Genomic DNA, 19,927 nt, shown 5'->3' with positions numbered 1-19,927 from the left:
CTGGTATCTGGAGCATTGTCCTCCTAACCAGCCAGTCAAAGTTCGCGTATTGTACCAGAAATTGCTCAAGTGTTTCGTCCTCAATGAACTCAAGAGTCGACCTGAGAAGGCAATGACTAAAAAGAATCTCTTCTGGCAGTTAAAGGCGACGAAGTTCTCTCAGACAACAAAACTTGACTGAGTGGAAGCTGGTTTGCAGGTGTGCAGACAAGGGTATAACATGCTTAATCTCCTTATCCACAGAAAGGTAAGCCTTCTCAGAGACCGCCGGGGTACATTGAAGCTAATTTTCATTTTCAGAACTTGAACTACTTGCATTTCGACTATAACATGAACTTGAAGCCAGTGAAGATGCTTACTACGAAGGAGCGCAAAAAGTCTTGCTTCGGAAACGCCTTCCACTTATGTCGCGAGATTCTGTGCCTTACAAAGCTTGTTGTTGATGCTCATGTTCAGTTCCACCTTGGCAATGTCAATGCTTTCCAGCTTGTAGACGCACTGCAGTATATCTTTGCACACATTGGGGCATTGACTGGTATGTATCGGTACAAGTACAAGGTTCGCATAATCTCGGTTATAGGTGAAATTTATTTTGTTAATTTTATTCATCCAGCTCATGAGACAAGTTTGCATGACAAAAGATCTCAAGCACTTGATCTACTACTGCTTTAATACTGGCCCTGTCGGCAAGGGGCTCCTGGCTGGCGTGTCTGGCTCTTCTTCATGTGAGGCATTGTACCATTACTCGAGTGCTGGCTTGGTAACCTCCTTGCGCGTCAGTTCGAGGGACACAACAGCAAGGGCATTGCGAAGACTGTGACAAAGCAATGTGTTGAGTCTCACTATGACCTCAAGTTATGTGTGGCTGTCATGCATGACATTCTCGACATGATGCCTGAGTCTATTAAACAAAACAAGTCGAAGACAATTTTGCAGCATCTCTCGGAGGCGTGGTGTTGCCGGAAAGCGAACATTCCATGGAAAGTCCCTGGAATGCCCACTGCGATTGAGAACATCATTCTGCAGTACATCAAGAGCAAAGCTGATTGGTGGTGCTTGGCACATTATAATCGGGAGCGTATCCATCGAGGTGCTACAGTTGATAAGGCAGTAGTGAAGAAAAATCTGGGTCGGATGACATGCCTGTACTTGAAAGCAGAGCAGGAAAGGCAGCATGGGTACTTGAAGGATGGGCCGTACATCAGTGTGGAGGAGGCCATTGCAATTTACACAGCGACTGTTCACTGGCTTGAGAGCCGTAAATTTGCTCCTATACCATTCCCATAAGCAAGCAAGGCATGGTTTGCACATTTTAAACTTACTGTTTGCTCTAGCCCTCTGTCGTACAAGCACGATATGAAATTGCTTGTACTTGCACTTGAAAAACTGAAGGAGGCTTACTCAGTCAAGGGTCGTCTTAATCAGTTGCAGCGTGAGGAGCTTGTCCTCATTGAACAGGTGTATGACAATCCGCACGAATGTCTGTTGCACATCAAGCAATTGCTTGTTACCCAGTGTGCATTCAAGGAGGCTGGTATTGAGTTCTTTGACACGTACGACAAACTCATTCCGTGCTATGACATTGAGCCCATTGAGAAGATCACCGACACTGTAGGTTTCAGCATTTACTCTGTTATATGCCATGCTGACGTTGATACTTTACAGTATCTCGATCAATTCCTCTTCTTCGAGGCAGATAAAAGAGGGTTGTTCCCTGCCTGGATCAAACCTGCCAACACAGAGCCACCGCTGTTGCTTGTGTACAAGTGGTGCCAAGGCATCAACAACTTGACAGATATCTGGGAGACGAGCGAGGGCGAGTGCAACATGATGATGGAGACCATCTTCTCCAAGGTGTATGAGAAGATCGACCTGACCTTGCTGAACCGTCTCCTCCGTCTCATTCTTGATCACAACTTGGCAGACTACATCACTGCGAAGAACAACACCGTGCTGACCTACAAGGACATGGCACATATGAATGCATTTGGTCTCATCCGTGGTCTTCAGTTCTCTGCCTTCATCTTCCAGTACTACGGTCTCGTCCTTGATCTCCTCATTCTTGGCTTGCAGCGAGCTAGCGAGATGGTGGGTCCTCCACAGATGCCTAACAACTTTTTGCAGTATTGCAACTCAGCAACCGAGACTCGTCACCCCATCCACTTATACTCCCGTTATGTTGATCGCTTACACATTCTCTTCCGCTTCAGTGTGGATGAGGCAAGGGACTTGATCCAACGCTATCTTAGCGCCAACCCTGACCTGACCAACAACAACGTCATCGGGTATAACAACAAATGCTGCTGGCCTCGAGATTGTCGTATGTGTCTCATCAAACATGATATTAACCTTGGAAGAGCAGTTTTCTGGAATGTTAAGAACAGCCTGCCGCGCTCACTCACCACCATCGAGTGGGAGGCCACCTTTGTCAGTGTTTACTCAAAGGACAACCCACAGTTGTTGTTCTTGATGTGCGGGTTCGAGGTCTGTATCTTGCCCAAGATTAGGACGATGGGTGGCGAGCAGTTCTCATCAAAGGATGCTGTGTGGAATCTCACCAACGAGTAGACCAAAGAGAGAACTGCGCAGGCGTTCCTCCGTGTCTCCGATGACGGTGTCCAGCAATTCAATAACTGTATTTGTCAGGTCCTTATGAGCTCCGGTTCCACCACTTTCTTGAAGATCGTCAACAAGTGGAACACTGCGTTGATCGGTTTGATAACCTACTACCATGAGGCTGTCATCCACACAAATGAGCTTTTGGGCTCTCTTGTCAAGGCAGAGAACAAGATTCAAACTCATGTCAAGATCAGCTTAAACAGTAAGATGCCATCCCATTTCCCTCCTGTTGTCTTCTACACACCAAAGGAGCTTGGTGGTCTTGGAATTTTTTTGATGGGTCACGTTCTTATCCCGCAGAGTGACTTGTGATGGTCCAAGCAAACTGACATTGGAGGTTCGTTCACTCTCTTCTTTGATAATCATCTTCTGGCTTACAATTTGTTTGATCAGTGATGCATTTCCGTGCTGGTATGACTGACGAGGAGGACCAGTTGATTCTGAACTTGTACAGATATCTTCAGCCATGGGAGGCAGAATTCTTGGATTTGGCTCGTGTTTGGTCCGAATACTCCATGAAGTGGAAGGAGGCCAATTGTTACTTGGATGGTATCTGTTGGCGACGCTCAAACAGAGCGTGTGTTGTCAACGGTCGAGGACGTCCTTGGGCTTGCCCAAGGTTAGGGGTCTTACTTGGCGAGGCTTCAGCAAGTAAGATTTGACGCCTATGTCCAAATCAGGTAGCTTACGTCAAGCGGGTGCTAGATGATGAGCTGTATCTGCCAAGGGTTATGACACCCGAAGGTTAATCGTAAGATCGTTGTTAATTAGAAGGACGGAAGTCCGACTAGTTAACAGGGGCTTTGCTCGTCGACGAAGTCGATGAGTAAAGATCGAGACTATAGGCTTATCCGCGAAGAGCAGATAAGAAGATAGAATATAGACTGCTGGCTAGGCAGAAAGGATCACTCTGGTGAGAGTAGGAGGTCAAGAACCAAGTAGATTCAAGTTAGGGAATATAGTACATGGTAGCGAGTTTATATAGAGGACAGGAGACGTATTAGTGGGTGATAACTTGTACTACCAAGAGAGGCAAACGGTAAAGGGTATAACCATAAAAGGAAAGCACGTTCGCGTTGAGACATGGGCGAGGCAGAACGTGCTAGATAAGAAAGTGAGTCAAAGGTTGAAATAAGAAGTGAAACGCGCAGGGGCACAATTGTGCAGCTGCGGATCTAAGTATAAGTCGCATGTGCGACTGCGCACTGAGTCAGAGATCAAGAAAGGGAAAAGGGGCAAAGGGAATACGTCATGCATCATATCATAGGTTACCGTCCAGACGGTAAGGGCAGGGGGACTGTCCACAGGATCAGTCAGGTGGAGGAATGGAGCAAGGGTATGCTTCGTCAGCAAAAGGATCCGGCCAAATGTACTGGCTCTGCTGGAGCGACAGGTAGAGGGCGAAAGGGAATGCGAGAATGACAAGGATGATGAGGGTGAGGTCGGGGTAAGGGTATGACGCGAGGGCTGATATGAGGAGGATGAGGAGAAAAATGGTAGGGGCCCAAGCGTCTAGATGTTCTTGTAACACCAATGCCCAGAATTGGCGCGTCACCCTTGAAGATCTTGAAGATAGCTGGGACCATGGTATTCCTCATATCAACACCCTCTTCCAAAAGGATCGCCATACATTGGCATATGACCGAGGTTGGCATGGGCGGTGTTGAGGGTATCTTGGAGCACATGCTCTTTAAAGGAACTTATTTCCCTACCTGGGAGGGTCTCTTCTGGGAGAAAGTGTCTGGATTCGAAGAGTCTATGCGATACAAGAAACTTACCAATGCCCAGAGGTCAGGTCTTAACCAGATCCCTAACCGTCGATTCACGCTTTGGTGGAGTCCGACCATCAACCGCGCCAACATCTATGTCGGTTTCCAGGTCCAGCTTGATCTGACGGGTATTTTCATGCACAGCAAGATTCCCACCCTCAAGATCTTGCTGATTCAGATCTTCCGTGCGCACTTGTGGCAGAAGATTCACAAAAGTGTAGTCATGGACTTGTGTCAGGTCTTTGATCAGGAGCTAGAGCCTCTCCAGATTGAGACAGTACAGAAGGAGACTATTCACCCTCGTAAGAGTTACAAGATGAATTCATCTTGCACTGATATCTTGATGTTCTCAGCCTACAAATGGAATATCTCTTGGCCTTCATTGGTCACTGTCATATCCTGCGTTCCGGACCCGGACGTATCACACACATCATTTCCAGATTTCCGGATCTGACCGGCTTCTATCTATGTTCGGATCTGACCCGCGTCTAACTTCCATGCCTAATCCCTTTGTACGTTCCTATTCCAGTTAGACTATATTATTTTCCATACCTCATTTCACTTCCGCCTTTATTTTCCTCTGTTCTCATCTCTGGGTTCATTTACTATTTTCGATAGACTAGTGTTTGACTTTTCTATAACCTCCGTCCACAGTCCTTGCATAGCTTCGGACTGCGCTGGCTTGTCCTCCGTTAAGTCCTCCATAGTATATAAACCCTGTAGAATCTATGTACATCTTTAGTTTGAATATTATCTTAGACTCTGCTCATTCTCCCCTCCATTTGACTTGAGTTATTCTCTCGTCGACCTCTGCTAGTCTTAGGGTCGATCCCAATAGACTTATCATCTCCGCCTCTACCTTTGGTAGTCCTCCGCTGTTTCCTTTCTAGTTCGGACATCGTCCGGATTAGTCTTATCACCTGTTCCCGAACGTCCGCCAGAATTCCTGCGCATCGGACAATCGGAATCTGGACATCGTCCATTAGCCTTCGGAAGTTAGGGGCATGTACTCAGGGTAAGGGGCGCAGCACACGAGCTGAAGCCAAGCCCTTCGGATTGAACCTTTGAGCACGATCTTAACAGTCACAGATGTTGGTCACTTTCAATACCCCATTGGACTTTGATCTGATCTCTCCGTTTTTTAGAACAAGGACATTTTGGATGGCATGACCAGCAACAAGTATTGGATTGACGTTCAGCTTCGGTGGGGTGACTTCGACACCCATGATATCAAGTGGTGTACTCGTGCCAAGTTCTTGGACTACATGTCCGACTCCATGAGTATCTACCCCTCACCAACTGGTGTTATGATCAGCATGGATCTAGCCTATAACCTGTGGTCTGCATATGGCAACTGGTTCCCCGGTATGAAGCCTCTGATTCAGCAAGCCATGGCCAAGATCATGAAGGCCAATCTGGCATGCCACGTCTTGCATGAGCGTATTCGCAAGGGTCTCCAGTTGTACTCTTCTGAGCCCACAGAGCCTTATCTCAACAGCCAGAACTATTCGGAATTATTTTCAAACCAGATCATTTGGTTTGTCGACGACACTAATGTGTATCGTGTCACTATCCACAAGATGTTCAAAGGTAACTTGATGACTAAACCGATTAACAGCGCCATCTTTATCTTCAACCCACGTTCTGGACAGTTGTTCCTGAAGATCATCCACACCAGTGTCTGGGCTGGCCAAAAGCATCTCAGTCAACTCGCAAAGTGGAAGACTGCTGAAGAAGTGGCTGCATTGGTTCGTTCACTGTCTGTTGAAGAACAGCCAAAGCAGGTCATCATCACTCACAAGGGCATGTTGGACCCTCTCGAGGTTCATTTACTTGATTTCCCGAACATAGTTATCAAGGGAAGTGAGTTACAACTGCCCTTCCAGGCTTGCATGAAGATGGAGAAGTTCAGTTCCTAGTAAGTGGGTCCATGCATATTTACATCTTCATTGCTGATGCTGTTTCTCACAGCGTGCCACACAACCTCAAATGGTACTGTTCAGCTTGTACGACAACTGGCTCAAGTCGGTGTCCAGCTACACTGCCTTCTCTTGTCTTATCCTCCTCCTTTGTGGCTTGCACGTCAACAATGAGAAGGCGAAGATTATTTTGCACCTGGACAAGTCAACCATTACAGAGCCTCACTTCGTCTGGCCCACTCTTACAGATGATGAATAGATCAAGGTTGAGGTCACAATGAAGGATCTTATACTGGCAGTAAGTAATATCACACACTTTTTGAACTTTGACTCATCGAGTCCAAGGATTTCGGCAAGCGGAACAGCGTCAACATCGTGTCCTTGACTGCGAGTGAAATTTGTGACATCATTCTTGGTCAAGAGATTGCCACTCCCTCTGTACAGCGCCAGCAGATGGCTGAGCTTGAAAAGAGTAATGAGGCGCAGGGTGTTACCGCTGTGCAAACTCAGACCACCAATGTTCACGGTGAACATCATGACAACCAACTTCAGGTGTTTAGTAGCAAATCTGATTGGCGTGTCCGTGCCATCTCTGCTACACATCTTCCTCTCCATCTCCAACATATCTATGTCTCCAATGATGATATCAAGGACGACGCTGCTTCATACACCCATGTATTGCTGAAGAACATCCTGTGGGCATTCATCACTGCAGCAGATCTTCGCACTCAGGTTGCGGCCTTCCTGTACAGTGTATCACCAAGCAGGTCAAGGAGATCAATGAGTACCTCGGCGTGAAAGTAACAATAGCGTTGAGCTGCCCAACCAGTTGCTGAGGGACAACTTCCTTCTCAAAGATCTCGGACCTTCTGGGTGGGTCAAGACGCAAGCACTTGAACTCAGTCATCTTTCTCCCACAGACATCACCATTCAAGCCAAGCTGATGTCTGAATCCAAGATGCCTGTACCTGGTTTGGATCCACATTACGGCTGACAGAACACAATATGTAACGTTTTTTGGCGCTGCCTTGTTGTTTCCGCATGGCCGCAAATAATTGATGCTTAGGTTGACGGTCGCAAGTGCTGCTTAACGGGAGGCAACACTGTAGGCACATTGCGGTTGGACCACGGCCTTCAAGTTGTCTTAGTACTAGTAGGTCCCTGCATCAACTCTCCCCTTTTTATATCAACTGTTCACAATCGCAGTAGTTCAATACCTCCCTTCAAGCTTACTGCTCATACTCATCCTGCTTGTCATTTGTTGAGGACCTCTCATTTGACGACGCTCTCCTGATAGATACCAGGACTGTAATCATCATGCCATCAGATACTCAATCTACAGCTTACAAAAAAGCTGCTGCATCCGTGCCTTTGAAGGATTCATTATCAAGGACGCCACATGCCATTGACTGGTAGGTCCCACCACGTGTTCGTCCCTCTATTTCTTCCAAAGAGAATGTAGGCAGTGCTGCATATACTTCTTCATCATCTACTGCATCTCCGGCACTTGAAAAGCACGAAGAATCTGCAGGCACATCCACACTCCTTTCACAAAGTTATTCCAGGCGCAGCAGTCTCCAGTTTCGCTCTCAATCTAAAGATCACGCTTCATTTGTAGAGTCTTCTGAGATCAAACGTGTCAAGAAACCCAAAGAGAGATTCTTGGCCACATTCTTTCGCAAGCTCTTCTGCTGCATCAGAGGTGATTCCCGAGCTCATGACATCGATGTCGATGGTGTGGCAAGCATTGGGTCGGGTCCTACTTTACTGGCTCACAAGACCGCAGACAATGCTGTGAAGCAATTTTCTGAAAAAGCACTGGTCGCATTGGTAGTTCCGGTCGCATCCTCAGGTCAACCTGCTGTACCTCTTAAGGACTTGCTAGAGACTGCAGGCGCTACCAGTAGGGCCGTACAACTGCCAGGTTCTTCTGTTCCTGGTCAAGTATTAAAGACCTCTGCAAGTCGCCCATCCGAACATGGTAACGAGTCAGATGATGTTTCGTTTGATGAGTTAAGTGAGGAAGATGAAATGCTGATCAGGAATGGGGGTGCAGGCATTCTCATGGGCTCTGTGAGTGGATCTGTAGTCCAATGAATATATTTCTGACTTGGAATTTACAGGACAGAAAGCCATGGCCACTTCTCCCACCCATCGCACCTAAACATGTTGGCAAGAAGTGTTTAGTGCTTGACCTGAACGAGACCCTCGTCCATATTAACATCATGGTATATCTTTCACTCCAATTTTATACCTGCTTTTGACGTACCTTGCTGTCAGCCCATACCAGATCCAGACTTTGTCGTTCCTGTCCAAATTGAGCATCAATGGCACAACATGTATGTACAGAAGCGACCAGGAGTAGACAAGTTTCTTCGGCAGATGGGTGAGCTGTACGAAGTAGTAGTGTACACTGCAAGTCTGGGTTCCATGCATTCATTACAGGTGGCCGGGTTCTAAAATTTAACTGATGTCTTTCTCTTCCTTGTTTCGTCTCATTTAGTATGCAGATCCAGTGATGGACCATCTCGATATCTACAATGCCGTTTTGCATAGGCTTTTGAGTTGGGCTGCAAGAACATGGATAATTCTGCCAACCTACATATACTGCACCAGTGGGTAGGGCAAAAAGTTTCTGCTGGCATAAGGTGCCGTCCTAACACTTTCTTTTGATACTTAGGGTCTGTCTACTGCTGTGGGGGCAGTAGTCTCTGATATAGACCTCTAGCTCGCAGCATAAATATATTTGTGGGCTATATATATCGATAATTTACTTATGATATCTATGGAACTTGTCATTGTGGTTGCTTTCTGGTCTACTTGTTGAGTTGAGGGCGCTGATGACTACGTCATAAAACTCCCAAAAAGGAAGTTTGGTTTGATTGTCTTTGTACTCTCCGTACTACTACGGCACAAACAACCTTCAGTCACAGGTTCCTGGCTTGAACATGGTAAGCTCAACTGTGCCTCTTGGACATGCTCATGATCAAGAGTCTAACACGGTTTAGACAACTTACAGTTCTCAGCAACAGATTCTCAATCATGCGGTTGGTATTTGGCCAATGCAACTTCCGCGGTACGCTGAAGTGATGATGCTGTGAGTACCCGTCTGCGAGTAGGATTGCATTCAATTGACTTTTTCTGCGTACAATTAGTGATGATATACCTGAAGATACTTCCATTGGTAGGAAGAAAACTGATGTCCCTAGGTTAGTTTCTTTTCTTCATAATGGATTCACTTCAATGCCATCAACAGGCCCTTAAAATATGGGAATTGGGAGGAATTTGTCCACCTGTTAGGTGGTACATACTACTATCATAAGGACAAGGTGAGTGCTGCCTAGCTAATCGTATAAGTGATAAACTCAATAAAAATTTAGGGAACATATACTTCGGTAAACCTAAGGCAGTACCAGGATCTCCAGAAGATCGATGACTTTGTCGATGCATTACGAGTTGTGACACAAGAAGATGTGTGGATACTGGTTGTTCATCCAACAATGTTCAGAGGAGAAGAAAAGTTCCAATATTACTATGTGGTTCTGGACCAGCATATCATTGCCTGGATAGAGGAACTAAACGGTTACCTTCTTTTCCGCGACTGTGTCCAGCCAAGCCAATGGGAACATAAGAGTCAGTACCTTATCTTTGAATTTTTCTTTGAGACCGATTGCAATCATGTAGGACTTGAACTTGAGGCTCAGTATTGGTAAGTGGTCGGATGTGCCAACCTGATTGATCAAAAGACTTCTCACTGTCGGCAGGAAACACTTTGAATTCTTTCCACAGCAGTCGTCGATGGATGTTTCGGTTGTGAGAAGCGTACAGAGAGAAATTATTTGCTATATTGGAGGCAAGCTTTATATCACAGGGATGGCAAGAATCGCTTAGCAGGCACAGAAGCAATTACGTTGAGTCAATCCACAGCCGGTTCGATATTCTGGACCCTGGAGCAAATGGAGCAAATCATTGAACATCTAGCCAGTATCGGTTCGTACTTGTATCTAGTCCTGCATAGCATTTTTATAATGAAGAAACAGAAGACCTTGCAGACAACAGGCTCATACATGAAACCGGTATCGTGTTCTGTTGTATGTGAGCCCTGGAAAGCTGAATTCAAGTACTGATATCCCAATTCACAGGTAGAATTTTATACATCTTACGTGCATTGCTTTCTCACAAACCCTATCGTCATCAAGTAAATGAACATTTTAGGGCACCATCAGTATCTTAACTGCCACAACCAACCAGAAGCTCGACTGATTCGGAACCATGCAGTGAAAGAGAAGCGTAGAAACTGTAAACTTCTTTGTTTCATGAGCAATACTGCAGCTACAGTCTTCTGCATGCCGGTCACGATCAAAAGTGTCAAGAGGACTTCCGTTGATGGTATCGTGAATGGAGTGGAGGTCAAAAACTTTGTCGACAATCTTAGCAATCAGACGAAAAGTCAAATTACCTTGGTAGGCACTACATCAATGAGGGTATCCACCCACTTATTCACCCACAGGCTGGTGTCTCCATGGCCTTGGACATTGCCATCCTTGCTGTTCCAGGTTTAGGCACAACAGTAACCTCACAGACATTATGTTCTTGCTCTTTACTTTTCGGTGTTGGCTGCATTTTTGCTGGCATGATGGTGCAACATTTCAGCGAGAGAATGAGATCCATTGACTTTGTGGTTCGATTCACACTATTTTTTCTCAAGAACAAGCCTGATATTACTGACTGGACAGGTATATTACCTGCAAAAGAGGATGGCGATGCTTGTCGTCATTACAAGCATACTGACTTCTTTTTGTGTATTGAGGTAAGCAAACTTCAATCATGATTATTTGTGTCACTTATGGTTCGGTAGTATGACAAGCTCCATCCTCGGATTCTTCGCAGGTGTTGCTTCAGACTTCAGACCATCTACACCTCTAATGATTGTGTGCTTCACTACGCTCGGTGTTGTGGTAGGTTCTTTAATTATATTGGTGATTGCTAGTTACAGTCCTGGCCTGGCCAGGATACGGCCGCAGTAACATCTTGTCCTGAAATTATTCTGCGAGAGTATTGCAAATATAGGATGGATATGTCCCGCACGAGTTGCATTACGAAGATAGGAGTCACCAATGTTGTCTGCACCGCAACATCATGCGACACGGTAACACTACGGTATTTTTTCTGTACTTAGGTCCTCAAATTTGTTGTTGTCATCCGCTAAGAAAGACAGTCAGTTTATTGAAGGGGAGCACACACCGGACATACATTGAATGGGAGAAGGGGCATCCCATGTGATCTGACCAGGAGATGTACTGGTTACATTTGGCACATATTCCTGCAAGATTCTGGCACAATAATTTTCTTCCAGCCAATGCAACCTGTATTTTTTGTACAGCTCTTCAAGTCGCGTGCAACCCAACTCTGCACGTCACAGTCGTTCTTTAACATCAGCCATGGACTCCTCATGGCTCTCTGTCATAGGGCAGTCCTTGTCAATATTTACCTCTCTGATCTATGATGAGCTTCGAAAATGATTGATGATAAGGTAGACAACATTTTGATTCAACCACTGTGCCGCATTGCTTATGTCATGTTTCCCACGGCCAAATCTGCCAGTTGCGATCTTTTCTTTTGCCGTTGCCTTGTCAAAATCATATACGCTGTAGTCAGTCATATCTTTCCTGCTGTGTCTAAAGCCTCCAAGATAGAATTCGGAACGACTCAATGTCCGTGATATTTCCTCATCACCCAAACTGCCTGTGGCCCTGTAAGACCCTTGGTATATGCATCCATGAACCTTGCGGAATGATTTGCATACCTGGAGACAGTGTTGTTAGATGTGGTTGTTTGGCTGAAGATTGTTTCAAGCTTACCTTCGGATCTGCAATAACGGAATATCATCAAGACATGCACTGACATGCTTTTCCATATCTTCCATCTTGTGGACCCGAGGACCCGAGCGATACAGAAGCTTGACAGCACCCCAATATTGCTCAATAAAATTGAGCTCGCAGTGGAATTTGGGATAGAAGTCACACAGATGTCCATGGGCAGTGATGAGTTCTTCGAGATGTGATTTGATGTTCTGAAAGTCAGGTTGATTGAACAATGTGCGATGACAGCAACAATCAATGGCACCTTCGGCGCATTTGAAGTCTTTGCATTATGCACGAAGCCCTGCTCGCCAGAGTCCACACTCATCCAGAATGACTTGCATGCCTTTGAACCACCCAGGCATTGTGGGGTGATTGTCTGGAAAGTAAAGGTTTTGTTGTGTTCCATCTTGTAAGGTTGTATTCCGCATTTTTGGTCCATTTGGGTGACACGTCCACCCAAGCTTTGGGTTTTTCACCATCTTTCTTGCACTTGGGGCATCAGGTGCCCATTTCTGATGCGATGTTGCATTGTCAAACAAGAACAGGGCTCGTTTGAAACCGTGAGTCTTCTCCTCGAAGATATCAATTGCATTATCAACTTGTTTCACAAGGTCATCGTTGGTGAAGTATCCATCTCGATTTTTACCTGGCTTAAACAGCACTCGGGATTCACTGCGGAGGCAAAGTTACAATTGGGAATGATGGTAAATCTTCAATGCACCTGTTGCCATGCCTCAACTCTCCCCATTCTTCAGTCAACATGCCTGAAACCATCAATGAGGGCCCTTCACCCTTTGTCTCTGGTTGCTTTGTGTCTTTGTGGTCCCATTTCGTCTGTCGTCTATCATGCATCATGAATGTAGATTCGTCCTGGGTCACTTTGACGAGTGGGTAGATTCCAGCAGCAAGATCAATTCCAGTGGGCAGGGATAGGACATTTCCATTAGTGATCGTAAGTTGTCATCCATTTTGAATACTTGTTCATGCGGATCAAAAATCCTTTCCGATATTCAACCACATCAGCCCGCTTGTGGCCATCAATGTACATTCCTTTTGTTGCCTTCCTGTATCTCCAATCCATCTTATGCAGCCAATGCTGACCTGTCCGAATGGTGATGCCAGTCTTCGAGCCTAGGTACTGTTTCATCTCTGCAGTTGCCATAATATCCATAATGTCTTGTGCTTTCACGTAGCCATCCTTTGCAATGCCTTGGAGGTGGAGATGTATATGTTGTGCAAGGTCCTCATCTTGAAGGATAGAGGTTCCCATTCGGCTATATCTATGGAGGGGCAGTGTCCCAAATCGCATGTAGTCCACAACCCATCTGCATAAATTTCAGGCATGATTGACCCCTCTTCCAGTTGCTTCTGCTGCAAGCTTAGAGCATTTCGTCCACCCAAATCCAAGCTCTGGATCAATATACAGACTGATAAGAGCAATCATACTGGTGACACGAGCACAGATAAACATTTTGAGATTATCTTTCTTGTGCCTCACTATCAATTCAGCCTTGGCTCTTCGCAAAGCTGGGAGATCTCGATGATCCAGAAGGTCAAATGTGGCTGGGAACTTGGATTCTGCATCTGAATCAGCTGCAACATCAGCTTGTGGATCTGTGACTCGTTTGGACTGAGATGGCTGTTGGGTCTCAACAATATCCGGATCTGCTGTGACATATCTGGTTCCTTGCACCTGGTTGCCATTGGTAATCTGACGGAAAATCATTCAGCATATTCCAATTTCACATCCGTTATTTTGCACCTGTATTCTGTCTTCCTGTTTGCTGCTCTCAGGTTCTGCATTTTTTTGGAAGAATGACACTATGGATGGGAATCCAGCAGCCTCCATTTTCTTTCCCTTGAGTCTCTGCCTCCGTTTTGTCTGGTCTGAGTTTCCCATGTAGACTGGTTTTCTCTTTGTGGCTTCTCATCTTTCCCTCTCCTTTCTAACCATACTGTCATGTGCTGCTGGAGTTTGGCAGCAAAGGCAAGAAGGTCTGAATCTGTTTGAATTTCCTGCACAACCTCATCTTCACTGTCCTCCAACTCAAGATCAGAAGTGTATGCTTCTGACTCGGAGTCACAGTCTATTCCAGGCTCTGATGTGCTTGACTTGACAGGTTCTGGTGCTTGGGACTTGACTTTAGGGGGATTTTTATGCAGGTTCTTGAGCCTATTTTTAATGCAGGTCTTTCTGTGACCCCTAGCTGGCTTATTGAGATTTGTGAGCCAATCTCCTGGTAGACTTTGCTTCGCATTTTTAGTGGATTATGTAAGATTATATATCACGTGACATGGCCAAATTCTCAATGTCAAATTTATGTTCTCTCATCAGTCTGTGTTTGAAGACTATTCAAGGTGTTTTGGACACTTTTCATAAAAGTTGAAATAACATCACAGGAAATAAATATTCTTTGATTTTTTTTCCATCACATTGTAGCCAAAGGTATCTGGAATGCATTCTTGCATGCTAATAGGCTCTAATGTGCAGTATGTTTGTGAAATAACCTGTACACGGAGGTGATACAAAATGTGGCTGGATTTGGATGTCGTCCACCTTAGTATCTGACACTTACCTTACGCTGGCGAATTCCTCAGGCTTGGACCTGCCACTTTGTTTGTTAGTGATATTGTGCACTAACTCAATCCTGACACATAGAATTAGCAAGTCCAGTCTTTGACAAGTAAGCCATTAAGTTTACCGGAGGTTCAGATTAATAACATGTCCAGAGATCTGATACGATGATGATTGTTGCATATCCAGGTTCAGCATAGGCAATGGTAGCCTAGCTGTGATATACAAGAAGATGCAAAGTCCAAGAACACTTTTATCCTTCGAGTCCTTTATTAGCACTTTTTTTGGACCATGGAGCTTATCACCATCAATTTTACAAAAGGTTACTTGGTCCCGACTCCCGGTAGGCCATCCCATCATTGTGGCTACTAATACCTAGCTGTCACTCACCCTGGCCACTGCTTGACTGGCATCAGGCACCCCGCAATTTGATGAAAGGTTGTTCATTTCTGGCAGGCCATCCTGGCCCATAATCACTGCGGCTACTGCCTAGCCATCAGCCACCCTGGCCACTGCTTGGCTGCTATCAGGTACGCCACTTACTGGAATATCATGTGGTGCGCTGCTGGAAATAAAAAGCTAGATTTTAGTATCTGTGATGCTCGAGCTACTTTTGACTCGCGAGCTCTCATGACCACGCAAGAGACCATATCTACCATTCCGAGCAAGTGTGCTACATCGGCCCTTCAAATGGGACCCCGCAAAAAAGCATATGCTTCCCTTGTTTGACACAGGTTTTGCAGACTTATTCTGTCGCCCAGCTCTATGTCCGATCCTCTTATATCCCATGGGCGTCACTTCGGTCGAACAGTATTTGCACTATGTAATTATCCTTCTCTACTCACCAACAGCATCCTTAGATTGGAGCAGATGGAAGATACTCCTTTGGAAGACTTCCCTGCTGAGTGAAACACATTGTCTCTATTGACTTACTGTTGTCTGATTTTTTGGTAGAGAACGACGAGAACATCGAGTTTTCGAACAGCTCTTGGACTCTTATCCCGGCCTGTTGGAGTGACTGAAAACCGGGTCTGAGGAGGAAATTATTCATGTTGGAGAGCTGGTGAGTTGTTTTCTGCATGGCTAGACTTTGTGCTTACAATTCATAGATCGGTAAGGGAGCTGCAGGTGCGAGAGGTGATGATACGAAAATGTTGAAGACTGCAGTGCTCGATTGGATTTCTCCGAAAGGGGCAGCAATTCAGCCCCCCCCCCCCTACACAGGAACTCAAAGATCAATCGGGGATTCAACCACGAGCTCACCGGATCACTGCTTTGTCCTGCTGGGTTGGACTGGAAGGACACAGAGTATGTTTTCTTTTTCTTTTTTCTAGCATTGGTAGTCCTGACAACATTTTTTGCGCTTGATTCTCAACAGAACGAGAGAGAACCTCCGAAGTGGCGAAATGTTAGTCTGTGGGGACCAATGGCCCATTTTCTTATATGCCCACCATACATTTGATGCGGATGACCCATGGTGCGGTCTTCTTAGGAGCCACTTGTTGGTATGTGTGAGTAGGCAAATGTATTTTTACATAGTTCACTACTGATTGCTTGCACGTCAGGCCTACAAGCATGTCTTTACATCTCCAAGTTCGGTCGACAAAGAACCAAAAGCCACGTGGTCTGGGAATGCTCACCTTCATGGCATGAATTCTGTCACCATCGCGTCCATAGCTTACATTGCAACTCAGGTTCGTCGATGCATGTCTTTCTCGTTGAATAGCTGATAGCTGACATACATGCAACCGAAGGTCCGATTTGCTATAAGTTCTTCTTTGGTGTTCTCAAGGACTGACACAACAACCAACTCAGAAACGTTTTATCATAGCCTCCTCAACCTCTTCAAAGATCCTGAGGAATCTAAGGAGGTTGATGACCTACTCACTTGGTGGAATCGGTATTTTTTATTACTCTTTGTTATATCACTGAGGCTCATGCATTGTTATGTGCCAGCCAAGTGTTTCCCACTTCCTCTGCCACTAAACGACCTATCAGCGCCAACAGTGCCTTATCGAAAATACGGCTCAAACGTCTTGTGATCAAACAAGCTACAGATTCAAACTTAATTTCATCGTAGTCTTTCTAGAAACATGTTTTCGTATAATAAATTACAACTAATATAAGCATAAGCATGTTGTCGTCAACTAGAGCACTCGAGTGACCAGAAGATAGACCTACAGCCAATAATGATCTGAAATAAGCTGAGATAAATTGTAATAGCCCTACCTCTGCAACAAGCTAGCAGATGGTACCACGTCGTCATTGTCCCGCACTCTTGTAACGAATGCAGCTCGGTCCAGAACAAACTAACGTCGCAAGGCCTTATATAGTGTCAGAGTTTATCAAGACTTCATGGAGAATAGACTGACTAACCCACCTTACACCTAATGACCATACCTTGGCAGTGAGCTGGCAGATAGTATTGCGTCGTCATCGCCCCGCATCCTTGCACCAAAGGGAACTCGAACCAGAACACACTAACGTCACAAGACCTTATCTAGTGCCAGAGATTATCAAGAGTTTGTAGAGAACAGAATGACAGACTCACCTTGGACCTAATGACCATATCTCAGCAGTAAGCTGGCAGATGGTATCGCGTCATCATCGCCCCGCATCCTTGCACCAAAGGGAGCTCAATCCAGAACACACTAATGTCGCAAGACCTTATCTAGCGCCAGAGTGCATCAACAGTTTGTGGAGAATGGACTGATTGACTCACCTTGCACCTAACAACCATATCTCAGCAGTGAGCTGGCAGATGATACCACATCATCATCACCCCACATCCATGTACTGAAGGGAACTCGGTCCAGAACACGCTAATGTCACAAGACCTTATCTACTGCCAGAGTTTATTAAGATTTTGTAGAGAATGGAATGACTGACTCACCTTGCACCTCATGACCATACCTTAGCAGTAAGCTGGTGGATAGTACCACATCATCATCATTCCGCATCCTTGTACCAAAGGGAACTTGGTCCAAAACAAACTAATGTTGCAAGACTTTACCTAATGCCAACATCAAGGGAGGATTTGTCAAAGTTCCATTGAAAAGCATAGGTTGCATGTGATATGCGGATTGAAACTGCATTATAATCGCTTTACACATTTGGGCCATTGGCAGCTTTGATCCAAAGCAGTCCGGCCATATAAAAAATTATCTGATGTTAGCATTCATCTAGAGATTGCGCAACAGCCAAAGGTCACATACCACAACCAGGGCATGGCAGAATGATAGTGTATCACCGCTAGTGCTCAACTAGGTGACTGTGGTGACTTTGGGCAACTTAATAATTCATTCTCACGGCTGGTGGGTATTGCAATCTGTTGACAAAATGGCAAATAATTGCAACGAGACTGCACAAATGTGCATTTGGTGGTTTCTATCCAATGTAGTCCAGGTATTCAAAGCTCTGTCATTTGAAGTACAATTGTGATATATATTGTACGAATTTTACTTTAAATAAACCTTTCTAACACTTTACCATTTTCGCGTCGCTTTCCTGATGAAGGAAAAGGTAATCGTAAAAAAGAAACTATAGTAACGTGAAGCAGGCAGGGTCTTGGGCCAGCACTTCAAGTTGTAGTGAGACACCTAATGTCGTCAACACCTCCGTATACTGGCGGCTGCAATGTAAGGCAGGGCCTGGTATAGGACTACTAACTACAAAAGACTATTGGTAGAAAATGCTCAAGCGAGCAAAGGAAAGGTTTCCAGAGAAAAGGGTCACGGTTGTTTAGACCGGGCAAGATAAAATGTGTAATGGATGTTAGATGTATGTCTCATGCAAATGTGCTGCTGGGAGACACATGTAACGACGAATAGAGATGATCGTTTGAATCGTTGGTCAACCGATTGGTCAGCCAAGGCTTCAAAGGATATAGTAATGGATGCGAGCGGTATGCGAGAGTTGGAGTCTCCTATAGTTCAAACCTAATGTCACAACCCAATAACGAATTAACGCTGGGCAGAGACTAGGACTCGGACTAAGGTTATCACAACAGAAAGGATGATGAGCAAGGACGTCTTGGATTGCTACAGTGTAGATACAAGAGGTTTGAACTAAGGAACTATCGACCAAGACATGCTACCTATATACAACTATTGAAACTGAGATTGAAACTGAGATATAACTACTAGCCAATCATAAAAAAGGGAAAGGGAATCGTACCATAGAACATCGTAGAATATTAAAGAAGTATCACGTGACCATATCTTATCTTATTGTATCTAATCTAATCTATTCACAATCAAAGAACTCGTCTTCTTCATCAGTCACATCGAAGACACGTGTTGTGGGCGCTAAAGGTATTTCGGGAATGATAGATGCTTTCAGGGTAGGGTTAGGGTTTATCTTAGGCGCTGTGTATTGACGTTTAGGAAGATTCAAGAAAGAATAGTGGTTTGTTAAAGGTACTCGTGACACCGTCATACTCCGTCACTCGTTATACTCACGCATACCGCTCGCAATCCAACACTCGTTATAAAGTTCCGACCTATTGTCGTGAAGTCCAAAAGTCCAAAATCTCGGACATCGCACTTTGGCTTCGGACATTGGATAAGTACCTTCAGACATCATCAGATTACCTTCGGACATCGTTTCGCACCATCGGACATTCTGTTCTTTGCATTTCTGACACATTTTTACTACTAATACCAATTAGCAATCCCTTTAGGATCAAACGCACTTGCTCTGCAAGTATAGCAGCATAGGTCGTGCTAAGATCTACCTAAACATTGTTGACTAGGTAGTACAATTTCTGCTGAGCCCAGCAGAGATTAACTCTTTAAAACGGGCTGATGTGCGAGGCATAGTTCATTGTTATTGATCAGGAGATCAATGATATGTTATCATTTACCTAATATTATTTCTGGTGGAGCTTAAAATGTCATAGCTGTCTTGTGTGCCGTCTTTGTTCTTTGCTTTTGACATGTCAGCTTTGAGGACATTAATATGGCACGTACAGTGTACCCACTTTGTATGGACCCTGCATATCAACTACCGCCTTCCAACAACCACATGGGGTGCAGAAGACCTCTGCCAGTAAGACATAATTAGGGTGATTTTGATGGTCATAGGAAGGCATACCTGCTGGTGAGTTCCTCCTCACGTTACTAGCTGACTCGTGGTTCATCAATGTCCGTTCTTTGGCAATGTATCAAGTTCCTGCACAGC

At 45.1% G+C, this 19,927-nt stretch overlaps 8 protein-coding genes across 8 annotated transcripts; 6 read left to right on the top strand and 2 right to left on the bottom strand.

Moving 5' to 3' along the window:
• EDB93DRAFT_1264429 (PROCN domain-containing protein) lies at positions 1-1,287 on the top strand (the record flags this gene model as incomplete). The annotated part of the gene is made up of 4 exons (XM_041454220.1): positions 1-247; positions 301-558; positions 614-775; positions 826-1,287. The coding sequence occupies exons 1-4, from the start codon at positions 221-223 to the stop codon at positions 1,285-1,287; spliced, it is 909 nt and encodes a 302-aa protein (XP_041310345.1). The 5' UTR covers positions 1-220.
• A 69-nt stretch (positions 1,288-1,356) lies between these two features.
• On the top strand, positions 1,357-2,931 carry EDB93DRAFT_1264427 (ribonuclease H-like domain-containing protein; the record flags this gene model as incomplete). The annotated part of the gene is made up of 3 exons (XM_041454219.1): positions 1,357-1,611; positions 1,666-2,484; positions 2,569-2,931. 3 exons carry the CDS (start codon positions 1,357-1,359, stop codon positions 2,929-2,931), a joined length of 1,437 nt encoding a protein of 478 aa, XP_041310344.1.
• A 1,221-nt stretch (positions 2,932-4,152) lies between these two features.
• EDB93DRAFT_1264425 (PRP8 domain IV core-domain-containing protein) lies at positions 4,153-7,301 on the top strand (the record flags this gene model as incomplete). Its single annotated transcript, XM_041454218.1, has 9 exons — positions 4,153-4,690; positions 4,742-4,773; positions 4,829-4,900; positions 5,534-6,251; positions 6,275-6,306; positions 6,360-6,536; positions 6,567-6,605; positions 6,653-7,053; positions 7,109-7,301. The coding sequence occupies 9 exons, from the start codon at positions 4,153-4,155 to the stop codon at positions 7,299-7,301; spliced, it is 2,202 nt and encodes a 733-aa protein (XP_041310343.1).
• Positions 7,302-8,445: 1,144 nt separating this feature from the next.
• On the top strand, positions 8,446-8,870 carry EDB93DRAFT_1264423 (HAD-like domain-containing protein; the record flags this gene model as incomplete). The annotated part of the gene is made up of 3 exons (XM_041454217.1): positions 8,446-8,535; positions 8,588-8,752; positions 8,811-8,870. Coding segments are annotated over 3 exons (315 nt in total), but the record flags the coding sequence as incomplete, so codon positions are not given.
• Positions 8,871-9,255: 385 nt separating this feature from the next.
• Positions 9,256-11,334, top strand: EDB93DRAFT_1101784 (uncharacterized protein; the record flags this gene model as incomplete). Its single annotated transcript, XM_041447132.1, has 13 exons — positions 9,256-9,258; positions 9,316-9,404; positions 9,496-9,516; positions 9,564-9,636; positions 9,688-9,940; positions 9,992-10,016; positions 10,179-10,297; positions 10,342-10,398; positions 10,523-10,770; positions 10,818-10,877; positions 11,044-11,117; positions 11,166-11,197; positions 11,270-11,334. The coding sequence occupies 13 exons, from the start codon at positions 9,256-9,258 to the stop codon at positions 11,332-11,334; spliced, it is 1,119 nt and encodes a 372-aa protein (XP_041310341.1).
• A 682-nt stretch (positions 11,335-12,016) lies between these two features.
• Positions 12,017-12,458, bottom strand: EDB93DRAFT_1080388 (uncharacterized protein; the record flags this gene model as incomplete). The annotated part of the gene is made up of 2 exons (XM_041445530.1): positions 12,017-12,113; positions 12,169-12,458. Coding segments are annotated over 2 exons (387 nt in total), but the record flags the coding sequence as incomplete, so codon positions are not given.
• Positions 12,459-13,507: 1,049 nt separating this feature from the next.
• EDB93DRAFT_1247684 (uncharacterized protein) lies at positions 13,508-14,071 on the bottom strand (the record flags this gene model as incomplete). Its single annotated transcript, XM_041452622.1, has 2 exons — positions 13,508-13,882; positions 13,934-14,071. The coding sequence occupies 2 exons, from the start codon at positions 14,069-14,071 to the stop codon at positions 13,508-13,510; spliced, it is 513 nt and encodes a 170-aa protein (XP_041310339.1).
• A 1,440-nt stretch (positions 14,072-15,511) lies between these two features.
• On the top strand, positions 15,512-16,826 carry EDB93DRAFT_1239143 (uncharacterized protein; the record flags this gene model as incomplete). Its single annotated transcript, XM_041451597.1, has 7 exons — positions 15,512-15,651; positions 15,701-15,760; positions 15,971-16,054; positions 16,125-16,257; positions 16,312-16,440; positions 16,501-16,646; positions 16,703-16,826. 7 exons carry the CDS (start codon positions 15,512-15,514, stop codon positions 16,824-16,826), a joined length of 816 nt encoding a protein of 271 aa, XP_041310338.1.
• Between the last annotated feature and the right edge of the window lie 3,101 nt (positions 16,827-19,927).

This window comes from Suillus bovinus (assembly GCF_016758785.1).
Source record: "Suillus bovinus strain UH-Sbo-P2 chromosome Unknown EDB93scaffold_11, whole genome shotgun sequence".
In the NCBI taxonomy this organism is placed as follows: Eukaryota; Fungi; Basidiomycota; class Agaricomycetes; order Boletales; family Suillaceae; genus Suillus; species Suillus bovinus.
The sequence above is the reverse complement of the archived record's forward strand: the minus strand, read 5'-3'. Positions and strand labels throughout refer to the sequence as shown.